At 42.0% G+C, this 27424-nt stretch overlaps 1 protein-coding gene across 1 annotated transcript in view; it reads left to right on the top strand.

Annotated features, from left to right (window-relative positions):
* Positions 1-21136, top strand: part of FAR2 (fatty acyl-CoA reductase 2) — a 217974-nt gene extending 196838 nt beyond the window's left edge. Inside the window, exons 10-13 of the mRNA XM_077807419.1 lie at positions 11632-11803; positions 15790-15919; positions 18837-18964; positions 20855-21136. Coding sequence (XP_077663545.1) covers positions 11632-11803; positions 15790-15919; positions 18837-18964; positions 20855-21017 — 593 coding nt within the window. The 3' untranslated portion in view covers positions 21018-21136. The remainder of the gene's footprint in view (positions 1-11631; positions 11804-15789; positions 15920-18836; positions 18965-20854) is intronic.
* Positions 21137-27424: the final 6288 nt, after the last annotated feature.

Genomic DNA, 27424 nt, shown 5'->3' with positions numbered 1-27424 from the left:
ACCTTTTCACACACTGAGTATTTTAACTCCACACTTCGCAACAACTGTGACGCAAAAGCCACTGGTCTCCCTTCTGTCCCATAAACTGTGTGACTACAGCCCCAAGACTACCATCCCCCACCATTATCCAGAAAGAGTAAGTTTTCTCCGAATTTGGCACTACCAGTGTAGGGGTACTCTCTAGACCTTCTTTTAGTTTGCAGAAAGAATCCCTAAGTTCCTCCTCCCATTCCAAAACTTTAGCTTTTACTAATTCATGTAGGGGTTTTGCCACTTCAACATACTTAAGAATGAAATCCCTGCAGAATCCAATCAATCCTAAAAATGACCATAAACTCCTTTTGTCTTGTGGAAAAGGGAGTTTTTCAATTAGGGCCACCCTAAACGTGTTAACACTTCTCCCATCTTTTCCTAGGATGTTACTCCTAGGAAATTAACTGTACTTTGATGGATCTGGATCTTAATCTGGATTAATTTTAAGGCCCCCTTTCATGAGTTAGGTTAGCACTTTTGTCAACAACTCATCATGTTCCTCCTTACTCCTTCCCTGGACTAAGATATCATCTACCTACTGAATGATTAATTTATGATTTCCAAGATCCCCCAAAATCTTTCATGCATTTGTGAAAAATGGCAGGTGAATCTTTATATACTTGTGGTAAAACTATCCATATTGCATCCCCTAGCAAGTGAAGGCAGTTTTATATTGCTGTTCCTCTGTCAGTGGTATTGACAAAAAGCCATTTGCCATATCTACCTCTGAGAACCAGTTTGTATCTGGATGTATTTTAGCAATCATTTGTGGATATGCCGCGACTACATTAGCTCCCCCTATTGCACAGTCATTCCAGGCTTTATAATCTATAGTTAGCCTCCATTTGCCACTAGGCTTCTCTACTGGCCATACAGGTGCATAACAGGTAGACCGAATTTCCCTTAGACACCCCGATGCGGCAGCTGCTGCACTTTCTCTGTTACATCTACAACAGCCTTCCAGGGCACAGCATAGTGCTTTTGTGGGGGGGGATCAAGTCCCTCTATCCTAGCTATAAAACTTGTTCTTCCACAGTCTGTCTTGTGCTCTGCCCACACAGCAGCAAGAGCTTTTAACTCTGTAACTTCCATTCTGTTTACAGGCTGGTAATGTGTAACCACATTCAGACCTGGTGGGATACTAGTTATCATTGTGTTCTTCCCCCCCCCCGCCCCCCACTCCTGCGGGTGGTGCCAGACACACAGGTTAGCCAGATCTATTAAAAGATTGTAGGCTCCAAGTACTGCTGCTGACAGTATCTTTTCCTTAGCATTTACTACCATGGTAGCCTATACTTGTAAGTTTCCCATTTGTATTAAAATCCCAGTGTTAACAGTGACTTGTTCTTTTACCCCCATAATCCCCTGTATCTTCCTTTGGGCCGTTCCTTCCCTAACTTTGTGTGTCATGCAAATTGCTGCTCCACTATCTACTAATATTATTTCCTGCTGCCCTTCAATATATGTTTGAACATGAGGCTACCCCCATTTATCTAATTTAATAGGGCAAACCTGTAGTGCAGTGGCCTCAGGGCATGGCCCCCTCTATTGTGGGGCTGGGCTTCCAGCCTTATCCTCTAATTCTTTTACCTGACACTCCAGAACCTTCTTTTCTTCCTGCAACTGCCTGAAAGAAATCCATTCTCTTATCCCTCTTTCTACCCACGCTTCCTCTTCTTCATCCCCTTCCTCTTTTCCATGCACCAGTGCCTCTCCTGGCCTCAGCTTGAAACACCCTCACCTCATTTATGGGTAGGACTATCTCCTCTCTTTCCCCCGACCATGCTTCAGCATGGGTAATAGTTTCCTCATAATCATGGGGCTGGTGTGAAAACTGTAGGATTGCCATGGACACTCATCTGGTAGTCCTATTAATGATTCAGTATGCTCTTTGGAGTTCCTTCCCACTCAATCATACGGTCCATGGCCCAAATTCCATAATTCAGAGCCCTTTCCCCTACCTCTGTGGGGCTTTCCCCAGGCAAAGAAGTAACCTACTCATGTCACTTGTAGATGATGGACTACCAAACAAAATTTCACTTAATCTCCTTTGTAGCTGGCCAGTGTTTACACATCCAGCAATTCGTGTGTATAAACCTCCTAATACACCTTTCAACACCTGGTTCCAATCTTTATCATTTAAATTGCTGTCCTTCATGATGTCCGCAGCCATGCAAAGCCACTGACAAAACTTATTCCAGTCATCCCTTGGGATGGGACCTGGATTTTTCTATGGAGACTGAAATTCCCCTGCTGGCAACAATTTATCATCCAGGGTGGTGCAAATGTGATTACTGTCCATCTCAGATTTTTGAATCATAGGGGCAGCCAGATAAGCTGGAGGGACATGAGAAGGAGGGGCTGAGGTTTGGGCAAAGTAGTGAGGGAGGGACATGAGAAAGGCGGATCCTTGGGAACCAGAGGATCCCCTTGCTGGCATTGAGCCAGTTGGTCTCTAAGGTTTGCTACCTTGTTCAACAATTCATCCCATTCCTGTTGTATGCTATCACAATCATTAGCTGTTTGGTGGAAGCCTTGATTAGCCATTACTGCATGTATTTTAAAAGCTTCTCCTTTATCGCCATCCCCCTCAAGCTCAGGGGGCAGTGTCTGAAGTTCAACCTCCTGAGTACACACTGCTCCTATAACACATTAATTCCTTTCATTAATCACTGTATAATGCAGACTTTCTTCTGTCCTTCCTTCACTTTCAGATCTAGCATGATTACCTTACGGGACGTCTGAATCTCCTCCCAGGCCCCGGTTTTCTGGGGATCAGTGTCATAGGGACCTCCCTTGTCACTGACCCAAACTTCCACAAAGATAACCAAGTCCATATAGCAAAGCCCAGTTATGACCCTTTACTTTATCCCAACCAGACCCCACTATAGACCTTCAAAATTCCCCACAGGACTGTGTACTCGCCGACCATCGTGGGCTCCACTCCCAGTCATGGCACCAAACTGTTGACTGGTTCTTTTCCCTGCTACCCAGAACGGTCAGGTTCACAGACAGACTCCTGAGTTGAAAATGTGTGTCATTTATTCATTGCTTCAGTGCGTGATCGGTCCACCAAAACAGGGCACAGCATAGGTTAAATGCAAGCACACACCCACATTCAGATGTGCCTTAAATATATTGTTACAAAACTATTATATATTGTGTAAGCACTTTTTCTGCCTAGCACTAAGATTAATTTGCTAACTCAGTTGTTTACCTGACTGGACGCTGACCCTGTTGTTTACCTGATCAGCTTGCTGGCTCAGCTTTTTACCTTGCTGTTCTCTTTCCTTGCCAGAAAAGCAGGCATCTTTTCATATGTCCCAACACCTAAAACATACATTCTACATATTACATCCTACACTAAGGAAACAAATTACTGATAAATTTAAACAGTTCATTATTAAATGTGCAGTAAACTCTGCACACATGGACATCTGTAATTAGCATCCCCTTTTTAAAGGATCTTTTTTTGAACTATGCTCATGTGGTATCCAGTAAAATGTTGCTCAACTTTCAATCAAAGAAATTTGGACCAGTCAAGCAATGATTTGCTGACCCTTTGAGTGGCTGATTCCGGTAAGTTTTAGTGTATCCACATTATCCAGTGTTTTCTTTTATCTTTCAGTTTAGCTGTTTTCATCTTTTAATATAACACTTCCCCTGGTATAAAGCGTCCCGGGATATAAAATGCCACTACAGTCAGTGAGATTGCATGGGAGAAGAATTTGGCTCTTTGTAAGGAGCCAGATCGTGATAAGAGATTAGCCTCGTAATAGGAGCAATGCCTTAACTAATTTCACTGTCTCTGATGTGTCATTTTGCTGTGGAAATAGGGAGTCCCTTACATTTAAGTATTAAATGGGAGTGACTGTAGACTGTATGATTCTATTGGGATTTCTTTCTTGAGACCAGTTGCATGTTTCTTTTATGAGTTATATTTTCTTTTCACCAAGCAGTTGAAATAGTTCATAAGAATGAATGAGCTGCAAGGAGTGTCAAACAAGCCTCCAGGGCCAAATTTATCCCTGGAAGAACTCTGGTGAAATCAAGGATGAATTTGGCTATTCAGCATGGCTGTGAAAGTAATGGCCAGCCCCTCATCAGACATAAACTGGCATAACTCCGGTGACCCCAATGGATCTGTGCCAATTTACACTGAGAAACTATTTCTAAATGTTTTTTCCCCTGCTTTGGACCAAATTCTGTTCAACACACATACAAATATACAGAAATTAATGGAGTTACAGTGGATTTGCAGTGGAATAGCAGATGGAAGAATTTAGGCTAAAACATGTTTTCTCTAAAACGTTAATCTTTCTTTAGTTCTCTTCTACTTCCCGTACTCCCTTGGTTGATTCTAAGGGCTTGTCTACAGTTGGAAATTTACTGAAATAGCTATTTTGAAATAGTTATTTCAGTGTAAGCCCCTGTCTGGACACTCTTATTCTGAAATAAGTGTTCATAAATGGGGACTTATACCAAAATAGGGTAATAATTATTCTGGAATATGTATTTCACTAAATTTCCATGTGTAGACAAGCCCTAAATGTCAGATTTTCCAATTACTTAAATTATTTTATTCCTTTTCCAAATAACAACATGCCATTGAAAGTATATTTGTGTCTCTTTTCTATTATTGTTATTATTTATTCTTATTGTTACAAAGTCTGTGCCCGACAGCTAAGCATTAGCCTGAAGTAATCTCAAAGCAATTTGTTCTGCTTTGCTGCAATTTAGGTCTGGCCAATAAAATCAAAGTGGGTTAATCTTGCTAGCTGCAGCATACTCAGTATGTTCTGAAACTTCTAGTCAAAAGCAGTTATTTAAAACAGGCCTCAATATGGTTTTCACTGTGTGAATATTAATGAATTTCAAGCCATCCAGTTTTCCCTTGATGAACTGAGATGGGCAGACTGAGTTCTGATTCTGACCCACTGAAATTCTAAATGGACTTCTAGAACTTGCTTCTTCCTTTTTTGAGGAAGGCTGTCCTGGTGTCATTTTAGCAAATCTATTGGGGTCTTATTTGTGCTCAGGGTTCTTTGCCTGCCCTGAACAATTTTAATATGGCCTCTTGTACACATCCATTATGATGAGTGCTGGATGAAATTTTTTGGCCAAATTGCCAAAACGTGTGGGTGGGTTTTATTTTTGTTTGTTTGCATGTGGGTTGGGGTTTTTTTTATTTCTGAAAACTGCAGATTTGGGTCAGCTGAAATGTTTAATGAATCCGTGTTGAATTACTTCAGTTGAAAAACACTGAAAAAAATTCTGAAAAAGTCAAAATATTTCAATTTGATATTTTCAAAATAAAACATTTTGATTTTTTGATTTGAACCAACTTTTCATTTTGAAATTTACTTGAATTTGTTTTAGGCCCAGATTTACCTCTTTTCCACACAAACCTAGTGCTTGGACACTTATTACTAGACATTATTTACCACAGAATTGGTGTACAAGGTTAGAGAAAATACTCTCAAAATTAACGGTCTCTTTTGATGCTTTTTATACCAGTGTCCTTATATGTCCCGCATTTTACATCCATCACATATAGCGATATACGTGTACTTATCTACATAATGGCCTTGTTGTACTGAGAGCTATAATACTCTTATACTGATTTGGGATTTTGAACTGTTGGGGCTGATTTTCAAAAGAGCTCAACTCCCTCCCATTTATGCATGTAAATAAGGTTCAGATTCTCAGAAGCGCTCAGCATGCAAACCTCTTTTGAAAATCTAGCTGCTTAATCTGACCCCAGTTGTGAGTACTGAGCACTTCTGAAAGAGCAACATGCCTAGGCACACAGAGGCTAGTACACATAGTACAGATATCAATGCAGCCACCTCAGTGAAATAAGGGCTATGGTCTCCCCAGTGTAAGTCTTGAGAGAAAGAAGTTAAAGGCAGGAATTAAGCTACCAGATAGAATAAGGTGGTTTCAATCATAAATTGGCCACAGCACCAGTTATGCCAATTGTGCAGAATGCCTTTGTATTTTCCGCCAGTCACCGAACCTCCCTTCATTGAGATTTTCATGTAGGTCTCACAGCCATCTCAGGTGTTTACTAATACAATACAAGGGTGATGTCTGCCTCCTGCTTTTCAGCATTTTCTCTTGTGTCTCCTCTGCCATTTGTTGAACATGATTTCCACATCAAGAAGAAAAACACTGCAGCATGCTGCAGCTGTTTTGCTAGAAGCCTTAATTAGTTAACACAGAGGAGGCTTTGCTGAATTGCCCAAATTCCATGTATGATATGTGATTTGAAATGACAATGGCTGTATTTTATAAATATAACAATTATTTGTCTTTTTTTTATCACAGCCAAAGATAGCAAGAGTAGCGGATGGAGGACTAAATAAGTGACAAGTAACACTTGTGAGTTTCCATTAGGAAAGGGAGAGGTTAAATAAACTCTGAAACTTGAACACTGTTCAGGACTTAAAGAGCCTTATTAAAAAATTCTCCTTTAGGGGAGAAGGGACAGAGTTCATAGGATTTCCCACCTGATCCACAGATTCATTTATGGGGTAAGCATCTCTCTTATGATTATTTGCTGAGCACCAACATGCTTGACACTGTAATTAGCAAAGAGACGGCCTGGACGCTGCCTTCAGCGCGACACCCAGACACAGCCTTCTGTTCCCCAGGGTTGGTTTATATCCCGAATTTTCAGTCTCCACTACTTGGCAAGATTTTTTTTTTTAATAACTAGTCAAATTATACTAAAACTCTTCTCTTCCCAACCCACCCTCCCACCCTTGTAATAATTCCAAGGTGGGATTAATGGAGAGGGAAAGATAGCAAGACAGGAATCTGGAGCTTGATGCATGCCTGAAACATGGAACTATATTTGCTAGCATTCAATGGAGGAACAAATGGCCAAATGTAGATTTTGAATAGCCCAAGTGTGTTCAGGAAAATTCACAGAGGTAATTATGGTCAAGTTTAGCTGCCCTTGTCTGAAGTACAAAGAATAAGGTTCCCCACATTTGTAAATACCATAGAACCCATTTGGTTTCCACAATAAAAGAATTCATTGTATGTTGATGATAAAGCTGTTCAGAAGAAGTACTCCTGTGATTGGGCCTGATGAGCTCTATTTACCACTTTACTCCCATGTTCAAGAGGTGCCACATTGTATTGTTATCATCACTATCACCTGGATTCTGAGAGGTAAGGTGGGTGTTTTCCTTCTTGGGTTTCATCACAAGGTTCTGCAAGATAAATCAGGCACTAGGTTACAGGAGGTAGCTCATTTGTTTTCAAATTATCCCCTCAGTTACATGTGGGCAAATCCACTTGAAAATAAAGGATTTCCCCAGGTCTAAATATAGTAAACAATTGTCTTGTCAATGCAGACAAACAAACAGAAGCCTGAGCCGTCTGTCCTAGCTGTTCTGGCTCTGCAGGACTAACTGAGGTAAAAGGCTTTAAATGTTTATTTTTGACTCTAAAGTAAGCAGAAATGACTCTGAATACACTCAAGAAACAGGCCTGCTGAGTGAGAAGGTGCCCTTTTCACATTGCCACTTTTCAGAGTAGAACTGGTGTCAATTCCTCCTCAACCTTAAAACCCTCTCTTTAAAGATTTTTAAACTATGTCATCAGAAGGAGTTTTGTCATCCTGTGGTTAGTGTTTAGTGAAGGACCAAGATGAAAATGCTAAATTCTCTGAAGCTTAATTCAAATTTCTCCACAAAACATCATTAATGTTAACCCAGCTAGTTTACGCTGCCCAGGTGAGACTCTCCCTAATGTAAATCCACAAAAGCAGGGAAAATAAAGAATGAAATTATTCCTACAGTGTGTTACCTGCCAAGCTACATAGCCTATGGAAAGAACACATCAGCCCCAACCCCTCCTGCATATCTCTCCACCTCCATCAAAGCCAGGAGAAAACAGACATAATTAACTAGGACTATTAATTTGCTTGTTGTTTACTTACTGTCAATGTTGGTGACTTGGAAATATTGTAATAAAATGATGCCTGTTTATAGGTGAAAACTGAAGAAGTGTGTGTACAAGTGTGTTCACTTAAAATTGTTTTGGTTTGAATTAGTGAGGGTTGTGAGTACTCCATCTGTCAGAGGATCAGGTCATTCCCTTACCAGAGATTTGGCAGTCTCAGGGTACATCTTGGACTCACCAGTAACTGCAATAGCTCATATTATTTTTTTTAATCTGTATTTAGCTCAGAGGTTGAGGTATTTCCTTGCTGATATAGACCTTGCCACAGTCATGCATGTTTAGTTCCAAGTGAGCTAAGGGCAGTGTTCTCTATTTGGAGCCACTCTTGAAAACCACATGGATGCTTCAGCTAGTGTTGAATGTGGCAACTTGCCTGCCTAGTGGATTGGGTTAATTTGGGCACCTGTGTTCCATGCACTGCACTGGTTTACAGTGTGCCTCTGAGTGCAATATAAGGTGATGGTTGTAGTCATTAAAGATCTATGTAACTTGAGATCTGATTGTCGTTAGAAACTATCTCATTCTCCATGCACCGTAATCACAGCTGGTTTTAAATGAAGCAGTTCTGCTGAGAGTCACTAGAATTGAATTTCTGGGGTCAAGCAGGTATTCTCAATGGACTTGTTTTGTCAAAGCCCAAGTTAGCTAACTCAGCATTATTGTCAGACCTCATCTGTTTGGCCATAGCTTTGTCAGATATGAGGCATTTTACTCCCCCCACCCTCTGTGTGTCATGACTTTAATTGATGCTCATTTGGTATGTAATGGGCTGAGATGCCAGAGCAGTAAGCAAACTGGAAATTCTTTAAAGAAAGCATGTTAAGAGCCTATTTACTGGAGTCTGTAATATCATCATATGTCTGGCTCAAAGTGGTAGGCAAAGTGCACTCCCGCATTACTTCAAAGGTCAAGTGCATCAGATCCAAATGTGCAGAATGATAACAAGGAGGAAGAGCCAATTTTAAAATTCCAGCTGTCTAGAATCCATAGGACTTTCGGCAGATTGTCATTATGGACCTTGGTACTGCAGAGCTGGGGTGCTAGCTTTTGTGTATGTGCACCTCTGCTATGCTGTATCAAACATGTTTATGTGTATTAGGGCTTCCTTGACTGGATGAGCTAGTGGAGCTGGTCTTTCAGTTGATAAGGCACAAACCTGTGCTTTTTTGGAGCCAAGGCTTGTGATTTATTTTCCCTAATTACCCAAGGGAGCTGTACTGAATGTATATGGCCACTTATCGTGTTAGCTTCTGGATACGTATGGAATGCTGTAAAGAAAAAAACAATAGCCTCACTCTACATTTTTCTACCAGACTAATTTCCCATGCTTTTGCAGTTTTCTTTTTGATTATGTAATACTATTTATCTCTCACTTCCACCTTTTACTTTTCTCAGTGAATGAATATATGGTAAAGAGAAGCATCTCCACAACAAGAGCATCTCTACTCTGTGGCCCCCAAGTGAACTATAGAATTACAAAATAAAAGGAATACTAGCTCTGATTAGACAGTTGCAAAACAAGTTTGAGGAACATTGGACTTTAGCCATTAAGCTCCTTGTAGCATGTTGGAAACAAAGACAGACAACACTGATCTCAAGCTAAAATTATACTGTACTCTTTGGTTTTTTTTTTAATGTTGTGTCTGACTCCTCCACCTAGCAAAATCTAACTGGCATCTTCCCAGTCACAGACTACATTCCTACATATGCTTAAGTAGGAATAGCACAGTGATGAACAGACCATACGATACCTAGCAGAGGACTGTCCAGTCACTAAGTCTGGAATCATCCGGTATGAGGATGGTCTAGACGTAATTTGTGACTGTCAGCATTTTGATTTGGATTTCTATTTGTGACATAAGCCAAGTGAATAAAGCAACAACAGGAACACAGTTCCATGTGGTTCCCATCGAGAAGTAAATTTTTTTGGAGGTATAGGCAGCTGCCTCTGGTCCCAAGGGTCAGGAGCGGTGACATTACAGTGACTCTGTGCTACCTGGGGATTCCCTCATATAGCAGGTCAGAGGATCAGCCCTAAGTATTTTGTTTCTTAGGGCTAGTGTACATTACACAATTAAATTGGCTTAACTACATCACTCAGAGTTGTGAAAAATCCACATCTCTGAGCATCATAGTTAAGCTGACCTAACCCTCAGTGTAGATAGCACTAGGTGGATGGAAGAATTCTTCTGTTGCCCTAGCTACTGCCTCTTGGAGACATGGGTTACCTGCGCGGACAGGAGAACCCTTCCTGCTGGCGTAGGTAGTGGCCCATACTGATGCACTACAGTGGCACAGCTGCCACACTGTAGCTGTACCATTGTAGCATTTTAAGTGTAGACATACCCTTAGTATGTGATATGAATACAGAGGTTGCCATTTTAGTCTCATTTCTCAGGCACCATAGATTATGACTACAACGGAATTAACTTCGTTGTTACATAGACAACAAATCCCACAAAAGTCCGTGGTGCAGATGATGATTGCAGTTAGTTACCCTGAACCAATTCTGCTCTGAAGGAATGTGAGGAGGATTTTTTAGCCTATACAATGCATAGATGATAGAGATCTGCTCATTGTTTCTTCTCAGTACAACACAATACACGTACTGGCACTTTTTTGAAAATTATTGAAGTTCTCTTCTCTTAAGAAATACAATCATAGTTTAAAGTCAGTAGGTCAAATTTTGCTCTGAGTTATATGAGAGTAAATCTGGAGTCACCACTGACATTCATGGCGTTCCCCTGGATTTACACCACTCGATTTGAGAGTAGAATTAGAATTCACTGTTGTTGAAAGTTTGAAGCTGAAACTGGCTCCCTCTTGAAATGTTTCCTCCATCATATGTTGTTTCATTATGGCAGAGTTGCTCATAAGTGTTGCCATTAGGTTTTAGTTAAGCATTTGTTTTAAATAACTAGCAGCCCAGATTCATAGATGTTTAGGGCCAGAAGGTTCATTAGATTATTTTATCTGACCTTCTGTACAATACATGCCAAAGAATGTAATCCATTTGCTCCTCTATTCAGCCCAATAATTTGTGTTTGACTAAAGCATATATTTCAGAGAGACATCCAATCCTGATATGAAGACTGCATATAGACCTGAATCCTTCCCCCTTGATGGCGAGACTGCCATGGAGTAGGACCAGTCCCTCAAATCATAATGAATGACGGGGATTTTTGCAAAGAGATTTATGTTGTTAAAAATGTATAAATATAAAACTGATCAAATTTTGGGCCAGCTTATCTTGTCATCCTCTATTTTTAAGGACAGTGGAAAAGACAGAGACTACATCCAACATACATTTGTGATAAATATAACAAAGGCCGTGCACGAGTTGGGAAATATGTAAAGTCCCGATTAGTGGGCTCTCATTGTTGATTTTTATATCTATAACACCACCACTTCTTTTTACATATGTATAGGATATGAATTAATCAGCATGAACCAGCCATCTTTCTCCTCTGACAAAATGTAAATCATATAATCCAGCTATTTCCCTACGACCTTATTACCTGGTAATATTAATAGATCTGAGCACATTGATATGCTCATGGCAGCCTGTTCTAAAAGCGATGCATGTCTAATTCAAAATATCTGTTCTCTGTTATCTTACAGGATACTATGTCATATCCACATTCAAAAGGAACCCCCTTGAGCAGGCCTTCAGAATACCCAGGGCTCAGACAACCTCAAACCACCTGATAAACCAGTACTGGATAGCTGTCAGTCATAAGGCTCCAGCCATGCTCTACGACTTCTACTTGAGGTTAACAGGAAGAAAGCCCAGGTGAGAAGTTGCGCTACTCCATATATTATCATACCTAAAAATATCAGAGGAGAAGGGCTCTAACATGTCCTGAGAAAATCAGCTCCACAGTATCTGCACTCGCTTTAAAGTTCTTGGTTGTCTTCCTTTCTCCAGTACTACTCTTGGCCATTTACTCAAGAAGAAAGAACTGAACCCCATTTGCTCAGCCCAGCACACGGTTCCCAGCTCTCACAGCTTTCCTGGGAGAGTCTTAGATTTTCAATCAGACTCAGCTCCATGGAGTTGGTCTCACAATTTGTGGTTTCCCAAGCTGCCAGCAGGTCAGGAGTGGCCTCTCCCTCTGGTCCCACTACCAGAACCCCACGAAGAGGAATCAGGTCAAGCATTGAACAGCAAGTGTGGGTAGACAAAAGGGTGGTGCCTCAGTCCTTTACTTTTTTTGTCTGTGCTTAAACCTGGCCTTGTTGCCATGCATACACAAGCTTTTGATCACTGCGATATCCTGTTGTTACTTCAGTCTATCGTGAAATTGTGTCAATGCATAAAGACTCAGGCTTTGCAATGTTCAGAGTGTTACCACACAGTTATTTTGACCTGTAGGTCAGTGACACGTCCAGCAGGTGACAACCCGCATACAACAGTCTGACAGTTGGAAAAGTGTAATGTGTGTTTCTGAGTGTTCATAAGCTCTGAACTGTATTTAAAAAGAACATTTACACTTACAGATGATTTCTGAGCATTGGCAACGGTGTGGCTAAGCAAAATGAAGGCATCCAGGACCCTTGTGTGGGGGACCCCTGTGTAAATAGTATAACAGCTTCTTTCCTGCTTTATTGCTTGTTTAACAATCACAAAAGAAACAGTGGACCAGGCCAGCTGCTTTGGCCCACTCAGGCAGCATATAGCTGGTTTAAGCAGCCATCTGTAGGGAAATTCCTGGATGGCATAGAGCTGCTATCGCAGCTGTGATGTTACCCTACCCCCTGACATGGCTGAAGGAAATGGGCCATACACCTAGAGCCATAGTTATCCCCAACTTCAGGAATGGCCCCGAGGAACCATAGAAAACTGGGCATAAATTAGAGCAGTGCAAAAGCCTCTAAGCCAGTGGTGGGCAACCTGCAGTCCATCAGGGTAATCCACTGGCAGGCCGCCAGACAGTTTGTTTACATTTGCATGGCCACCCATGGCTCCCAGTTCACCGTTCCCAGCCAATGGGAGCTGCGGGAAGTGGCGTGGGCTGCAGGGACGTGCTGGCCACTGCTTCCCGCAGCTCCACTTGGCCAGGAAAGGCGAACCGCGGCCACTGGGAGCTATGGGCAGCCGTGCAAATGTAAACAAACTGGTGGCCTGCCAGCAGATTACCCTGATGGGCTGCGTGCGGCCCGTGGGCTGCAGGTTGCCCACCACTGCTCTAGGCACTGTAATGCAAATAAATAACAGTAATAAGTGCTAAATATAGTTATTGCTGGTGTTACAAATGATGGCCCCTTTCAGCAAGATTGTTGCCACTAAGTTCATAAATTATAAAGCCAGAAGGGACCACTGTGATTATCTAGTTTGATGCCCTACATAATACAGGCCGTAAGACATTCCTTCAGAAATGTCAGCTATAATCCTAAATTTTAATTTCAAATGATGAGAAGTACCTCCCAGATCTCTCAGCTGGGCAAACAGGACACAGCCTTGCATTTAAGAGTCCATTGAGTATTCAGCTGAGCCTGCCCCAGCTGCCAAACTCTCTCCTTACCCCTCCTCTTCACCTCAGACAAGTGCATATGTAAGTGCATAGGCATATGCAAATGCCTCCTGGGTGTGGTGTTCTGTCCCATCTAGTGATACTGAGACAACTTAGAGAGAGAGAGACACAGATTAATGAGTCTGCTCTACAACCTTAGCTAAGGGTCATATGGCTTTTAGCTCATGCAGTAGAGGATCATGCGCTAAGCTCCAGAGGTCCAGGTTCGATCCCACCTGCTGACGACTAGGATCTGTCGATGTTACATATAGCCTTGACTTCCTTCCCACCACCCATTGCAATGTCTAAATCCAAACCTTCCTCCATCACGTCATCTTGAATTCTCTCATTGTCCCTCAGATGCCTCTTCCAACTTTCACACCTTCAAGTAGTTCCTTTCCTTCACACAGCATCATGTTGCCTTCTCCTCTATCCCTGATGCTACATCTTCTGCTGGTCTCCTGCTCCCCAGCAAGTGCCCAGATGATTCAGATTCCCCCTTACCAGCTGTGGCATGCACCCATAATCTTCCCCCACAAACACTCAGTCCTAACTTCTTAGCCATCAACATGCATTCACTTTCCAGGTGCCAGCCAGAGTTAATCTGGGTTGAATTGTTACTCTCTGTCAGCTGTTTGGTGGCTTGTGTGGAAGGATTTAGTGGTCAGTGTTCAACTCCCTGTGGACAGGTGTCCCCAAAACCCAGCCTCACTGTTGGTACCCTTCTTAGCATCTTCTACAGAGAGGCCAAAGAACAAAGGCCATATTTACATGATGGGGGACTCTATCTTGGGAAACAGTGACTCTGAAAAAGATTTGGGGGTTGTGGTGAATAATCAGCTGAACATGAGCTCCCAGTGTGATGCAGTGGCCAAAAGAAGTAATGCAGTCCTTGGATGCATAAGCAAGGGGGAGCTCAAGTAGCAATAGAAAGGTTATTTTACCTCTGTATTTGGCACTGGTGTGACCACTGATGGAATACTGCATCCAGTTCTGGTGTCCACAATTCAAGAAGGATGTTGATAAGTTGGAGAGGTTTCAGAGAAGAGCTATGAAAATGATTAAAGGATTAGAAAACATGTCTTCTAGTGATAGACTCAAGGAGGTCGATCTATTTGGCTTAACCAGGAGAAGGTTAAGGGGTGATTAGTCTATAAATATCTACACAGGGAACCAATATTAAATAATGGGCTCTTCAGTTAGCCAAGGAAGGTATAACACAATCCAATGGCTGGAAGTTGAAGCTAGATAAATTCAGACTGGAAATAAGGCATAGATTTTTTTAACAGTGAGAGTAATTAACAACTGGAACAACTTACCAAGGATTGTGAGAGATTCTCCATTGTTGACCATTTTTAAATCAAGATTGGATGTTTTTTTCTAAAAGATATGCTCTAAGAATTATTTTGGGGAAGTTCTATTGCCTGTTTTTTATGCAGGAGGTCAGACTAGATGATCACAATGGGCCCTTCTTCTGGCCAAGGAATCTATGAATCCTTCCTCCTGAAAAGGAACTCTGAGAGATAGCTACCAGACTCACAGCAGCTATGGTTGTGTGATTTTTACAGATGTCAAGAATCCTTCACTCAGAGTGCTCTGCCACCAGGACCTTCCCATTTAAGAAAGGGGACATCATTTAGAGCACCAGAACTGTTCAAAACTGCTGCAATAGTACACAAGGAGACAGGGGGTCTGTAAGATATCCAGGACCTATGTTATGTGTAGACTATTATCCACAGTGAGGAAGCACTAAGAAAGAAAGGAAATGTACATATCTGAAAAAACTGACATTGTGTAATGGATTCCCCAATTGGCAGACCTACCCAGGAATTAGTCCGTTTGTTACTGTTGTTTAGTTCAAACTAGTAAATTAGGCCATGGTCCTGCAACTGGCTCTGTGTAGGTACAGCCTCACGCTCATGCTGAGTCTCACTGAAGTCAGCAGTGATCTTCTCAGGAACCAGGGTCTGTCCCTGAGGAGCCAGCTACAGGATCCGGGCCTCAGTTGGAATTGCTATATACTTGCTAAGGAAGTTATCAGCCTGCTGAACAAAAGAGGAGGCTGCTGGATGGCTGAGTCCCAAAACTCAGATTCACAATAACTAGCAAAAGCAACTAAGGCATTAATCTCCATGGAGAAACCTATTATGTGAAGTAGGAGAACCCTGCATGAAACTCCAATTTTCAGATAAGAGCAAGTTCTCCTTATTTCATTATATGTGTTGCTGTGGCTCTGCACGGTTCCCACACCTCTGCACTGTTCCAGGATGATGAAGATCTTCAATCGGCTGCACAAGTCTATGATGCTTCTGGAATATTTCACCTGTCAGTCCTGGGAGTGGTCTTCAGAAAATATGAACATGTTAATGGCCCAGCTCAGTCCAGAGGACAGGAGAGTAAGTATACCTGTTGCTAAACTGCTCATATTCTCAATCACAGTTCTGTTTACCTCTAGTCTTCCAGCCTATTATATTTGAGTTATGGGTGAGCCTTTGAATAGCATCTTCCAAGGATGGTCAGCATTAAAAACGCTTCCTTGAAAGAAAGAGAAATAATGTATTTCCCCCCAGTTTTGTTAATTAGACTCATATGAGCCTTCAGTTTTGTTTAGGAGGATGTTCTTCTTCTACAATGCAACAAAGAAGGAATGGACCAAGCATTGAAGATGGCAACTTGGTGTTTACTAACCCCACCACTGTTCACTTCATGAAAGGTCTTCTCAATACTTCCCGCCAGTACTAAAACCCACAACCCTGGGGAACCTTAATCTTGTCCTCTCCACCCTTCAACCCAATGGTAACGTGCACCCTCTCATGTCTCTCCATGACAGTAATCTCCCTCGTGGCCATCACTTTGGCTCCGCAGGTCAGCAAACTAGCTGCCATGATGGCTGTCCCCCCTATCCCCACACTTTCACTGTATTTCATAGAGACACGGTTTCCTTGTGACTACATCTCACGTTCCTCCCGAAGGTGGTCTCACAGTTCCACCTCAACCAATCGATCCACCACGTCTCCCCTGCAGACAAGACCCTCCATTCCCTCAACGTCTGCCATGCGCTAGCATTCTACCTCCACAGAACTTATGCCTTTCGTGTGTCAACAAGACTGTTAATTTCCATTGATGACTGATTCCAGTGCCAAGCCCTCCCCTCCCAATGAATCTCAAAATGGGTATCCAGCTGCATCTGAGAATGCTACACACTTTCCAACATCTCACCACCTGACTGAATTACTGTGCACTCGGTGCAGGCACAAGCAGCCACATCCAGCTCCCTCGCAGATGTCTCCTGGCAGGACATCTGTCGGGCAGCGATGTGGTATTCAGTACATACCTTCACCATCCATTACACCATCACCCAAGAGACGGCTGAAGACGCTGCAGTGGACCGTGCCATATTGCAGCCTGTGCCTACCTCTTGCATCTTGGCACCCATCTCCGTGCTGATCGCTGCTCGATACTCGATACATTTGGAATACATTTAGGGACCACAACTCGAAGGAAAAGATGTTACTTACCTGTCCAGAGACAACCTGAACCTGCTGATAGTGGGGGGACAGAGTGAGGGCAGTGGCTTCAGCGGATGTTACTGAGTCTGCTCAGTCCATGTGAGCATGCTCAGTACAAGCCAAGCAGCATTTCTGGAGGGACACATGACCCTGTGTGCCAGCTGCCCATATGTCGCCTCTGCCTGTAACTGGAGGTTCTTTGAGATGTGTGGTCCCTATTTGTATTCCAATACCTGTCCTCCTTCCCCTTTGCTTCAGACTGATCTACTCAGTGGTAAGAGTGTGACTGAAGAGGCGTTGACCCGCACAACCTAATATAACCTCGCTTGAGACATGAGGTGACTCATGCAAGTGCGGGTCAATGAACACTTCTGCAAAAATCTTTCAGATCCAGCACATGGCACTCATGTTTGGAATACAAATAGGAACCACATATCTTGAAGAACCTCCAGTTACAGGTCAGTAACCTCTTCTTTCCAATGATGTCAATGGGAGTTGGACAGGGCCGTAAGTACATTATTTTAGAAAATAGTACAGTGTCTTAGCCAGAGAAAACATACAGTATGAACAAGTTCTTGTTAGATTTGAGCAGCTGTAGAGCAATAACTGCAGGATGTCAAAATCTAATGTACTCTTTGCTGGTTTTAAGTAATTCTGCACATGAGTGGGGCAGTGAGGGAAAGATCAGCAACAGGGCTGAAGGAATACAATGAGCAGACCTAGGATGAGTTTCAAAGTACCTGTGGGGCTGTATCATATACTTGCAGAGAGATGGGGACTCAGTGGTCGAATAAAATTGGTCTAGTTCCTTGTGAAATACTCAGGCAGATCCCCAGTGTAGGAGATGTAGTACAAAGCCTCACAAGTCATGGAACCTCTACACTGTGAATCCAGCTAGGTAACCTTCCTGTTTTCTGTGGCCATACCCAGAATTCTCTTCTAGCTCACAGCCATGCTGATGCCAGTGCTCTTGCACCAAGCTGAAAGGGTTGGGTGGTCTTGAGAGTGAAGAGTTCTTTTCTGCATATCTTCCTTGAAAATGTTTCTGTGGAGTCACATCAGCCATCTTCTTATTCATTCATAAAACCCTGCTTCATAGTTAACAGTTCTCTCTGCAAAGAAAGCACTTCCTCTTTATTCGTATTTGGTTAAGCTGTTTCTTCGCTCTGTTAGACCTACAATCCCCTGAGAGCATTGCTGACACCTTTTCCATTTAAAATCTTGATCTATGAAACTAAATGTCATTAGCAATGCAATCTGACAAACTGATGTCAAACAACTGAATTAAACAATTTCTTGGATTTCTGGAGCTATAGATACTGAGAAAAAATGTAGCTCTGCCCAGCTGAATTACTGACACAGAGGGACCTGTTGATTCAGTGTCTGGTCCATTTATTTTCACTAAAAATATAATCCCAGTATGACACCAGTGAACTGGGACATTTTTCTGATGTATTCTCAATATGCAGTCTCTGTTCTAGCAAGATGGTTTGGTTTTTTGTAGTGACTCTACATTTACAGATAACCACATGCAAGACAGTTGACAGGAAATAACTAGTTTTTTAAGGTCAGAGTGTTGTGAGTTGAAAGCAGAGCCAGGTGACTCTAACGAACAGTAGTATGATAGAGTTGGAGTCATATTTTTTCATTGTACATTTCTTCATTGAATCTTGTGGTTCGGAAATCTTTAGGCTTTGTTCCGAGTGGAGCTCAGTTCAAGATCACAGCATGAAGTTGTACAGCTTTACTCTTACTGCAAATCGGACTGTGGCATTTAATTAACTTTCCTTTTCTTTAATTCCAGTTATTCAACTTTGATGTGCGTCAGCTGCATTGGTCGGAATACATTGAAAATTACTGCATAGGAGCGAAGAAATATTTGCTGAATGAGGACATGTCTGGGATTCCTGCAGCAAAGCAGCACTTACGAAAGTAAGCCATACATGGTCAAATGTGGTAACGGCCCCCAGCTGCCTTGGATAGCTGTATCTAAGGGTTTTTAAGGCAGGGGTTTCTGTTTTAAATTGAATGATACGATTCCTGGGACGAGGACAGGTGAATAGAACCTGTGTCAAGTTGAGAATGATCTCATGTGAGATAAAAATGACATAGCTCCCTATTTACATCAGCTCAGAATCTGGCTTAATATTTCCTTGCCCGTCTTGTGGGAAAAAAAGGGGGGTTGGACAGGCCTCATAGTGCAGCAGCAGCACATGATACTGTCATGGAAGTAGTCAGTCCTCCTCACCAGTGAGTTATTAGTCACACACACACCCCTACCCCTAAAGAGGCAGAGAGGGGTTACAGATCTATTGCTGCAGAAGTTCCAAAGGTTCATTTAGGACAGGAAAAAAGAAAGGCGCGAGAGGCAGCTTTGGATTTTGGGAAACTCCTAAAGGTCGATGACAATTTCCAGGGGTTGTGTAAAACTTTAAAATAGAATCTAGAAATACACTTGTACTGGAGATTGGGGAGATTTTACCCTCACTCCCTGTCTCCCATTCCCAAATAAAATAGAGGCTTCAAAGTTGGATTTGATATTTTGGAACTAGAAGCTATAAAGTTCTAAAACATTCTAAATTAAAGATCTTGGGCTCCTTTTTTCCAATTAAAAAAAAGTGTAAGCCCTGCTCATCTCCTCCAGACCAAATACTCAGAAGTGCCAAAGAACATGCAAACAGGGACAGAGGTACTTCTGGAGGACCAGTGTTATGCCTTTCAAGGAACAGCACTTTGCACTCTGGAAAACACTGGCTGCTGTGAAACTACAAGTGTAAGACAGGCTGTTGCCATTTCTGGGGTGTCACAAATGAATCACGAGTTTGTTGAGTAATTTTTAAAGATTTATATTCCTAGTTTCTAAGTGCTTCTATAATAAATCAGGAACATATAAACTACATAGTAACCCAAATGTAGCATAAACTCCATCACTACCAGTACAAGCCAAAATATCAAAACATAGCGCGCACACACAGAAGACCAAGCAATCTTGACCAAGCTAGGTCACAGCTAGTTTGCTTTTGTCCTGATCCTCATCTTGGCCAGACACTGGGAAAGTAAGAAATGTGTAGAATTGTAGAATCTGTGTTTGACAAAAAGTAGAAACAGAGATTAATATAATCAGCATAATGATAACAGTTTAGCCTAAATCATCTCACAATTTCCCCAAATGGCTTGACATTCGCAATAAATAGGGTTTGGGGGGGGGAGCAGAACACTGCAAGACCCTGAAAGTGGACCATTGGGGAGGATGAACCATTGCCCGACATTACCTGTCTGAGATGTCGCAGCGAGGGAGGAACAAACCCACTGAAGGAGCATTTTGTAAATCCCTGTAAACGTTCCATAAGCCAGTCACCAAAATCTCATTGTTGATGTTATTAAAAGTTGCTGACACACCAGAGTAAAACATGGACAATAGGACATCTCTTAGTCCATCCCTAGGCAATCGACCACCAATGTTAATTCAGTCTCAGTTCGGGTCTGGAATCAGAATGCATGGAATCAAAGAAATCTGGGGCATGCTGGTGTAGCTGAATCTATCACGTCACTGCATTCATTGCATTATAATTTCTATGCAGGGTCATGTAGGAGGCAGTGGCTTTGGGACACAAAGGAGACACCTGTTCAGGCACCAGTATCCTTGCTAATAAACAGAAAAGGCAGGAGGGCCACATCATTCCATTTTATAAATAAGATCACTTTAAAAGTGTTCTGCAGTGCAGAAATTCCTCTTTAAGTTTGATCCAAAGATGTTAAGGCTGCATCTCAGGGTATTGTTTTAAGTAATTTTTCTTAATGTGCTTCTCTTTTATTTGTCAGGCTAAGGAACATCCAGTATGCATTCAACACCACCCTCCTTGTGATCATCTGGCGCATTTTCATTGCAAGGTCGCAGATGGCTCGCAACATCTGGTACTTCGTTGTGAGCCTCTGCTATAAGTTTCTCTCCTATTTCAGGGCATCAAGCACCATCAGGCACTGAAATAGTCAGTAGCAGCCAAAAGGACCTTCCTCTCCTCTAAACATCTGGGCTTGAAAGTAGCAGGGAATCCACCACCAACAGCTGCCTGCAGTCAATGTGCCCTGTTACTATGATCACAATTATCTTTTTACTAATGCTTTAATATGTGTCTTTCCTCCATAGGACCATGCTAATTTTAAAGCCATAATGGAAGCTTTAGGCATGGGTTGTTCTGGGTCTTTTGTCTAGATTCTGGTGTGCAAGAGGATGGATTAACCAAAGCTGCCATCTTTCCATCCAAAGTCTAAGAGCTAGACACTCTCATCCCCACCTCCCTCCTTAATATTTGCAGATTTTAGTCTTAGAAATTAGGAAAGGAATATGATAAGACAAGAAAATATCAAAGAAATGAATCAGTGAGGGGTTTTCTTAAATGCAGTTCACAAATTCTAGCTCAGTGAAACCAACTGGGCCAAATACGTTATTAGATTGTGAAACCACATTTTCCATGTCACTCAAAGCTAAGGGAAGTAAGGAAAAGTAAATTGTGGAAGGCTGATGAATGTGGTTTAGATGTCTATCTCAGGTTGCCAAGAACTGATGTTTTCAAGCCCTGATTAATGAGACATACAGAAGCTGTGTACATTTTTTATCAGCATGAACACACACACACACACACACACACACACACAAAGTTTCTTTACTATGGAGAGACATTAGTCTCTCTATAATTTGGCTTCCATTAAAAAGCCCTCTTATCACTTCTATAGCTCTTGCTTGGAAAGTTTGTGTGGCCTGAGAGTTGTTGTATTTATGCTCAACATGAAGGCGAACGCTTGTGCAAACCTTAAACAAAATTAATAAAGGTGTGTTTGAATCAGTCATTTTAAAAAATCACCATGCTTTGAAATTCTGATTTTTGGCGAACATTTCTTTTGTCTAGCTGAAAAACAGCTTGTTACTACCCTTTCAAACTTTCCATATAGTTAAATTCCCCTGAAAATTCATGCACCCACTTTGTTGAAGAAAGTGTAATTAAGCAAAGTTAGTGACAGTGTTTTATGTGGATCATGCAGCCTGATCTTGCTCCCATGGATGTCAGTCTGAGTAATAGGCCCAGTCCTGTTTTCATGGATGACAACAGGCATTTTTCATTGACTTCTGTTGGAGAGGGATTGCGCATATCAGCTTGTTGCAGCTTAGCAGGCGGACAAGGAGTTGCAACTAGGGTCCCATTGAAAGGCTGATTTTTGTACCAAAAAAAGATACATTATTAAGCTTTCAATTTTTAATGATTAAGTCTCATTGACTTTCTTTAAATTTAGTGAATTGACTGAGCATTTGTTAAGATTAAAAGACTTTAAAATTACTCCTTTTTAAAATGTTTGCAAGTTTCCATTCTGTCTGCCCAAGCAAGTAACATTGCATCACAAAATGTGATACACAAGGCAGTTTTCAAGGCCAAAAATAGTCAAACGTCTATGAAGTGGCCATTATTTCAAAATTATACCTGCTTCTGACAGTGAAGGCAACAGAGGAAAAAATCATGGCCACAAGCAATATTTTTCTTTTAAAAAGTGAAAAGAACTAGTAAAGTTACCCCTCCTTCCGCATCCTCTACAGGGCCATTTTCCAAATGAGAATAACAGAGTTTAAACAAGTTGCCAAAGGAGGCTTTTAGTGGACCCCAGAATATAGACGCTCCTCCCCCAGCACTCTGAAATGGTAAAACCATTTCTTTTCTCACTAGACCACAGTACCTCTCATACAGATTGCTTCAAGTCTCTGTACTTAAGTCAAGTGTAAAACGGGCTACTAATGCTTAACCACCTTTGTAAGGTGTGTTGAGATCTTAGGATGAAAAAGTGCTCTGTAAATGCAAAACTTTGTTACAAAAGATGGCTATGTAGGACACAGAGGTTCAGTGAGGTGTCTAGCAGGCACTGCATCCTACTGGCTTAGCTGCTGCTTGTGCAATCAGGAGACGTGGTTTTCTAGCCTTGGATCGGACATGTCATGTGCTATGACTCTTCAGCAGTGTTTGAAGTGAAGGTGAGGTGCACTGTACTGGTGTGTATCACTAACATAGCTACCTAGTGAATGCACCTAAATTGTCAGGTCCACATGGAATGAGGCAGGGCTGTCTCTGCAGGATCCATTGTTAGCTAGTCCTGCACCACTCACTCCTTTATTTTACTAATCAGGTGACACGTTCACCCCACTGATTTAACACACTATCTTCATTTACGGACACACAAGAGAAAATGAAAGATTAAAAATAAACAAAACCTGGGTCGTTCTGAAATCCAAAAAAACTTCAAATAGCTATGGCAATGTTAAATCTTACACTGCCCCCATAAACAAAGGACCCAATCCTTCAATCAGATGCACCAGGGCAAACCTTTCAGCTCACATGGAGCTCCATTGAAAGCAGTTGGGCTCTGAACATATCTGATGTAGAGGATCTATGCCACGCATATTATTTTCACAGATTCTGAGTTATATTAATCCCCACCATCCCTTCTTTTGGCCAGACCTACTTGTGACTGGTCATTCGCATATACTATATCCACCCCAACCAGTCTCTGTGTCTCCACATGCCTTGAACATGTCAGGACCCTTGTACCTGCATGAGAAGCAGGATGCAGTACATTTCACGCAGGAGGCTGATGGTACCAAGTTTAAGTTTTTCCAGGCACCTTCACGTTTTGCCAAATGCAACCCTAGCAGGAAAGTGGGTCCTTTCTTTCTCACCATTGAAGAGTAGCAGAGCTGGTTGGGGACATTGCAAAAGCACAACTGTGACCACTTCTTCTTGTTCCAAGTGGCAAACTGTATTCTGGAGAGCTTTCACTGTCTGCCCTGCCATCCTCTTAGCCTCATCCACATCTCTGAGGAACTCCAGCATTGGCAGCGAATAGCCCCTGACCTGTGTTGCCTTTCCTGAGTGGAAGACCAGGTTGCTAATTCCTCTAAACCTGATCATAAGCATGATAAAACTTACATCTTTAATCCTCTCTTTAATGTGGCTCAGAACATCATCTCTGATTGGCTGAGATCTTTCTGTAGACCAGACAAGGTCTCATCAAGGACAACTCTGGCCATGGTGTTCTGGTGCTTATGTTGACCACCTGGTGGAAATTCCTACTGAGCTTAGGCTTGCAGTGATTTTCCCTGGGCTCCTGAGATCTTTACAACCTCACACCAATGGTCTATGGGACTTTTGCAATGGTCTCCAAACCCTCTGCTCATCAACATACAGCCACTCTCTTTCAGTGAACTCAAAGCCCAGGGGAAGTTCTCTCTAAAAGGAAACAGATGCTTGCTTCTCCTTTCCCTTCCCCCTCCTTTTGACAAAATGAAGCCAAATCCAGTTTAGTTTTTATGTATTTTTAAAAGTTGCAGTTTTAAAGAGGTCCTGTAGGAAATCGTACTTTGGTTCATTGACATTACACTTGCTGGGCAAATAACTGATTTTTCAGTTTGGTGGCAGTTTTGGAAAAGAAATTGGTTTGGGTCAAGGAATGTGACATTTTTGGGAATTTTTGGTGAATTAAAAAACCCACTGTAGGTCCCTTCCACAGCAGGGATTTAAACCACAGTCTCCCACATCCCGTGTGAGTGCCCCAACCACTGGGCTAAAGAGTATAAGGGAGGGTGGCAAGAGCAACACCACCATCCCTTTCTCTTCCTGCTATGGCCAGAATTATTGGTGTCACATTTGTGACTAGGCTGCATTTTTTGTTGAATAAACCATTAATCAAACGAATTCCATCCAGTGCTGAGTCATAAGTATACACGACTCACCCGGAGCAAAGTTTGTAGAAATTGGCCTATAGCATCTTTATGAGCGGAGGCCAATTGGGCTAGAGATTTTTGCAGAGGCAGCGTGTTTAGTCCTGTGCAAAGCAGTGGCTTCACTTTCCTTGTATCTTGTTGACCAATCACAGAGCTACATCAAGCTTCTTTTCACCATGGGTGGGACTCAAGCAATAGCCTAGAGCCAACCTAGAATCTTCCTTGCTCCCCCGCTGCCCTTTATGAACAAGCAGCTTTGAGGACAAAGCTGGTGGTCACATACTGTACAATCATGACAGATTATTCGCCACAGCATCACAAAACAGGATAGGATCAGTTACCATTTGTACCCAGTGCACTTACCGTGCAGTTACCACCTCATATTGTGACAGAATACTGCAGAGTTGTCATAGTTACTCGGGAAACTAACCTGTGACACGCTGAACCTGATGCACTCCTGTTTTAGTCAATATTATACACGCCTATCAGGCTATAGCTATAAGCTGAGTGGTATGTAGAAGCCATGGAACGCTGAATATTGTTTCATTGTCAGATGATTTCTGTGTTATATGGAGTCTGTCATAAGCTGTTAGCTTTCAAATAACAAATTGTATACTTTAAATTAAACTAAATACCCCTACTAAAAATCCCCCAAATTAATCTGAACATGCCATTTGACTGACAAGTCAATTTATTTCTAAAGAATTTGCTGCAAAATGAGATTTTTCAATACATTTACAGGAAAACTTGACAACCAGGCCACATTTCTTGGGGGCACTTTTGGTCAGCTTTTGCTGCTGCATTAGGTACTTCTCATGATGTTTTCAAGGCAACCTCTGCGGGGCTGTGGGGGAGTACATATCTGTATGCATATGTATACATTTTCAGCACCAATCATCTCACTTGACTTCCAGAAACGTTGCAACTATCTGATCTTTTTGAAAGGCCAGGCCATAACCATTTACTATGTGCTTTTCTAAATCAAATTAAGATGAAGTCAAAACCCCCACCCTAATTTCCCAGGTTAAAAAACAAAACAAAAAACTCCACCAGTACTGCTAAATAATCATTCATGAAACCTTATGCAACTTGGAAAAGGTGTGGGGGCGAGAGGACTTTTTGTTTGTTTGTTTTTAAATAAACTGCAGCTTCATGATTTAAAGCACGTTGTTGCTTCTCCTGCACTGAAGTTTTACTGCAGACAACAAGGATGAACTTGTTGTTCAACTGGGCTTTGTATTCTAGCGCAGAATAGATAATATATTGTACATTCCCAGCAAATGTATCAGTAATGATCTTGCTAAATGGTGCTACACCTTGGTAAGAAGGTGGTTAAAAACTTACTTAAGGGCAAATAAAAACGTGTGCATTAGGAGTAATTTAACAGAATTAAAAAAGGTACTATCCCAGTTTCTCAGTTACTAAAGAAAGACATTGTGATATTTTTTCAACGAGTACCATAGAAAATGAAACTGCTTACATATCATTTCTTGATCCCTAACATAATCTTGACAATAGAATGAACCCTCTTTATAGCAAAATATTTACTGTCCCACTGCCCAAAGTTTATGTGGTTATAACTGATATTTCTATACACTTTTCCCTATGAGACAATTTACTGTTATAAATGTTACTTATGAAGTTTCTGATTCAAAAATGTAATGTTTTGAGCCCTCAGTGTCAAAGTTGTAAGGTCACAGAATACAAGAACCTCAGCCATAAAATTGCTAATATTAATTTTATGTTATTTTGAACATTTAATAAAATACTTTAAAACAGTTGTTATTATGCATTAAGCTACTGGAGTTGCTGAGGAAAAGTTACTTACGAGCAATGGTGTTTTTCCATATGCCTCTTCTTCTTCATCATCATTTCAAAACTTGGGGTGGAAAAGGGTAAGTTTTATAGGGACGTAGCTCAAGCCCTCCACCTACAGGATTCAGAAGGCAAAAGGCAGCTAAGGGGGCAATAAAGTGGGGGAAGAGAGAATTTCTACATTTAGCTTGGGACAGAGCCTGGTTTGGGATACAGACACATCCTTATTGTTTTTTTCTAAATGAGTGCCCACCAGACATACTGACAATTTCCACCGGCTGAGGATCTGCCCAAAGCTATCTTATGTTTAATTTATAAATTAAGGATCTGATTCTCAATTATGCTAGAGCCACTTTGCATCACTCTGGCAACTTAAAGTCAGTATAAATATAATTTACTCCCACTTAAAGGTAGGGTGACCAGATCGCAAGAGTGAAATATCAGGACACATTGGGTGAGCGGGGGAGGGGGAAGAGAGCCACAGGTGCACAGCCCCGACCGGAGCCATGAGAGGGAGCACACAGCCCTAGGAAGCTGCAAGAGGGGTATACAGCCCCTGCTGCAGCCCGCACCACAAGCCACGGGGCAAGGACTCAGGACTCGTGGCTCCAGCTCCAGCCTCCAGCAGAAGCCACGGGGCCAGGGGCACAGGTTTTTCCTCCCTCCCAGTACCCTTCCCCACAGCCCCACAACTAAACAATGCCCCACACAGGCCCCCAGTGCCCAGATACACAAAGATTTCCCCCACTGCCCAGTCCTGGTGGTGCTTACCTGGGGCAGCTCCCGGGAAGCATCCAGCAGGTCTTTCTGGCTCC

This window comes from Eretmochelys imbricata, chromosome 1, assembly GCF_965152235.1.
Source record: "Eretmochelys imbricata isolate rEreImb1 chromosome 1, rEreImb1.hap1, whole genome shotgun sequence".
NCBI lineage: Eukaryota > Metazoa > Chordata > Testudines > Cheloniidae > Eretmochelys > Eretmochelys imbricata.
This window is presented reverse-complemented; position numbering and strand designations above follow the sequence as displayed.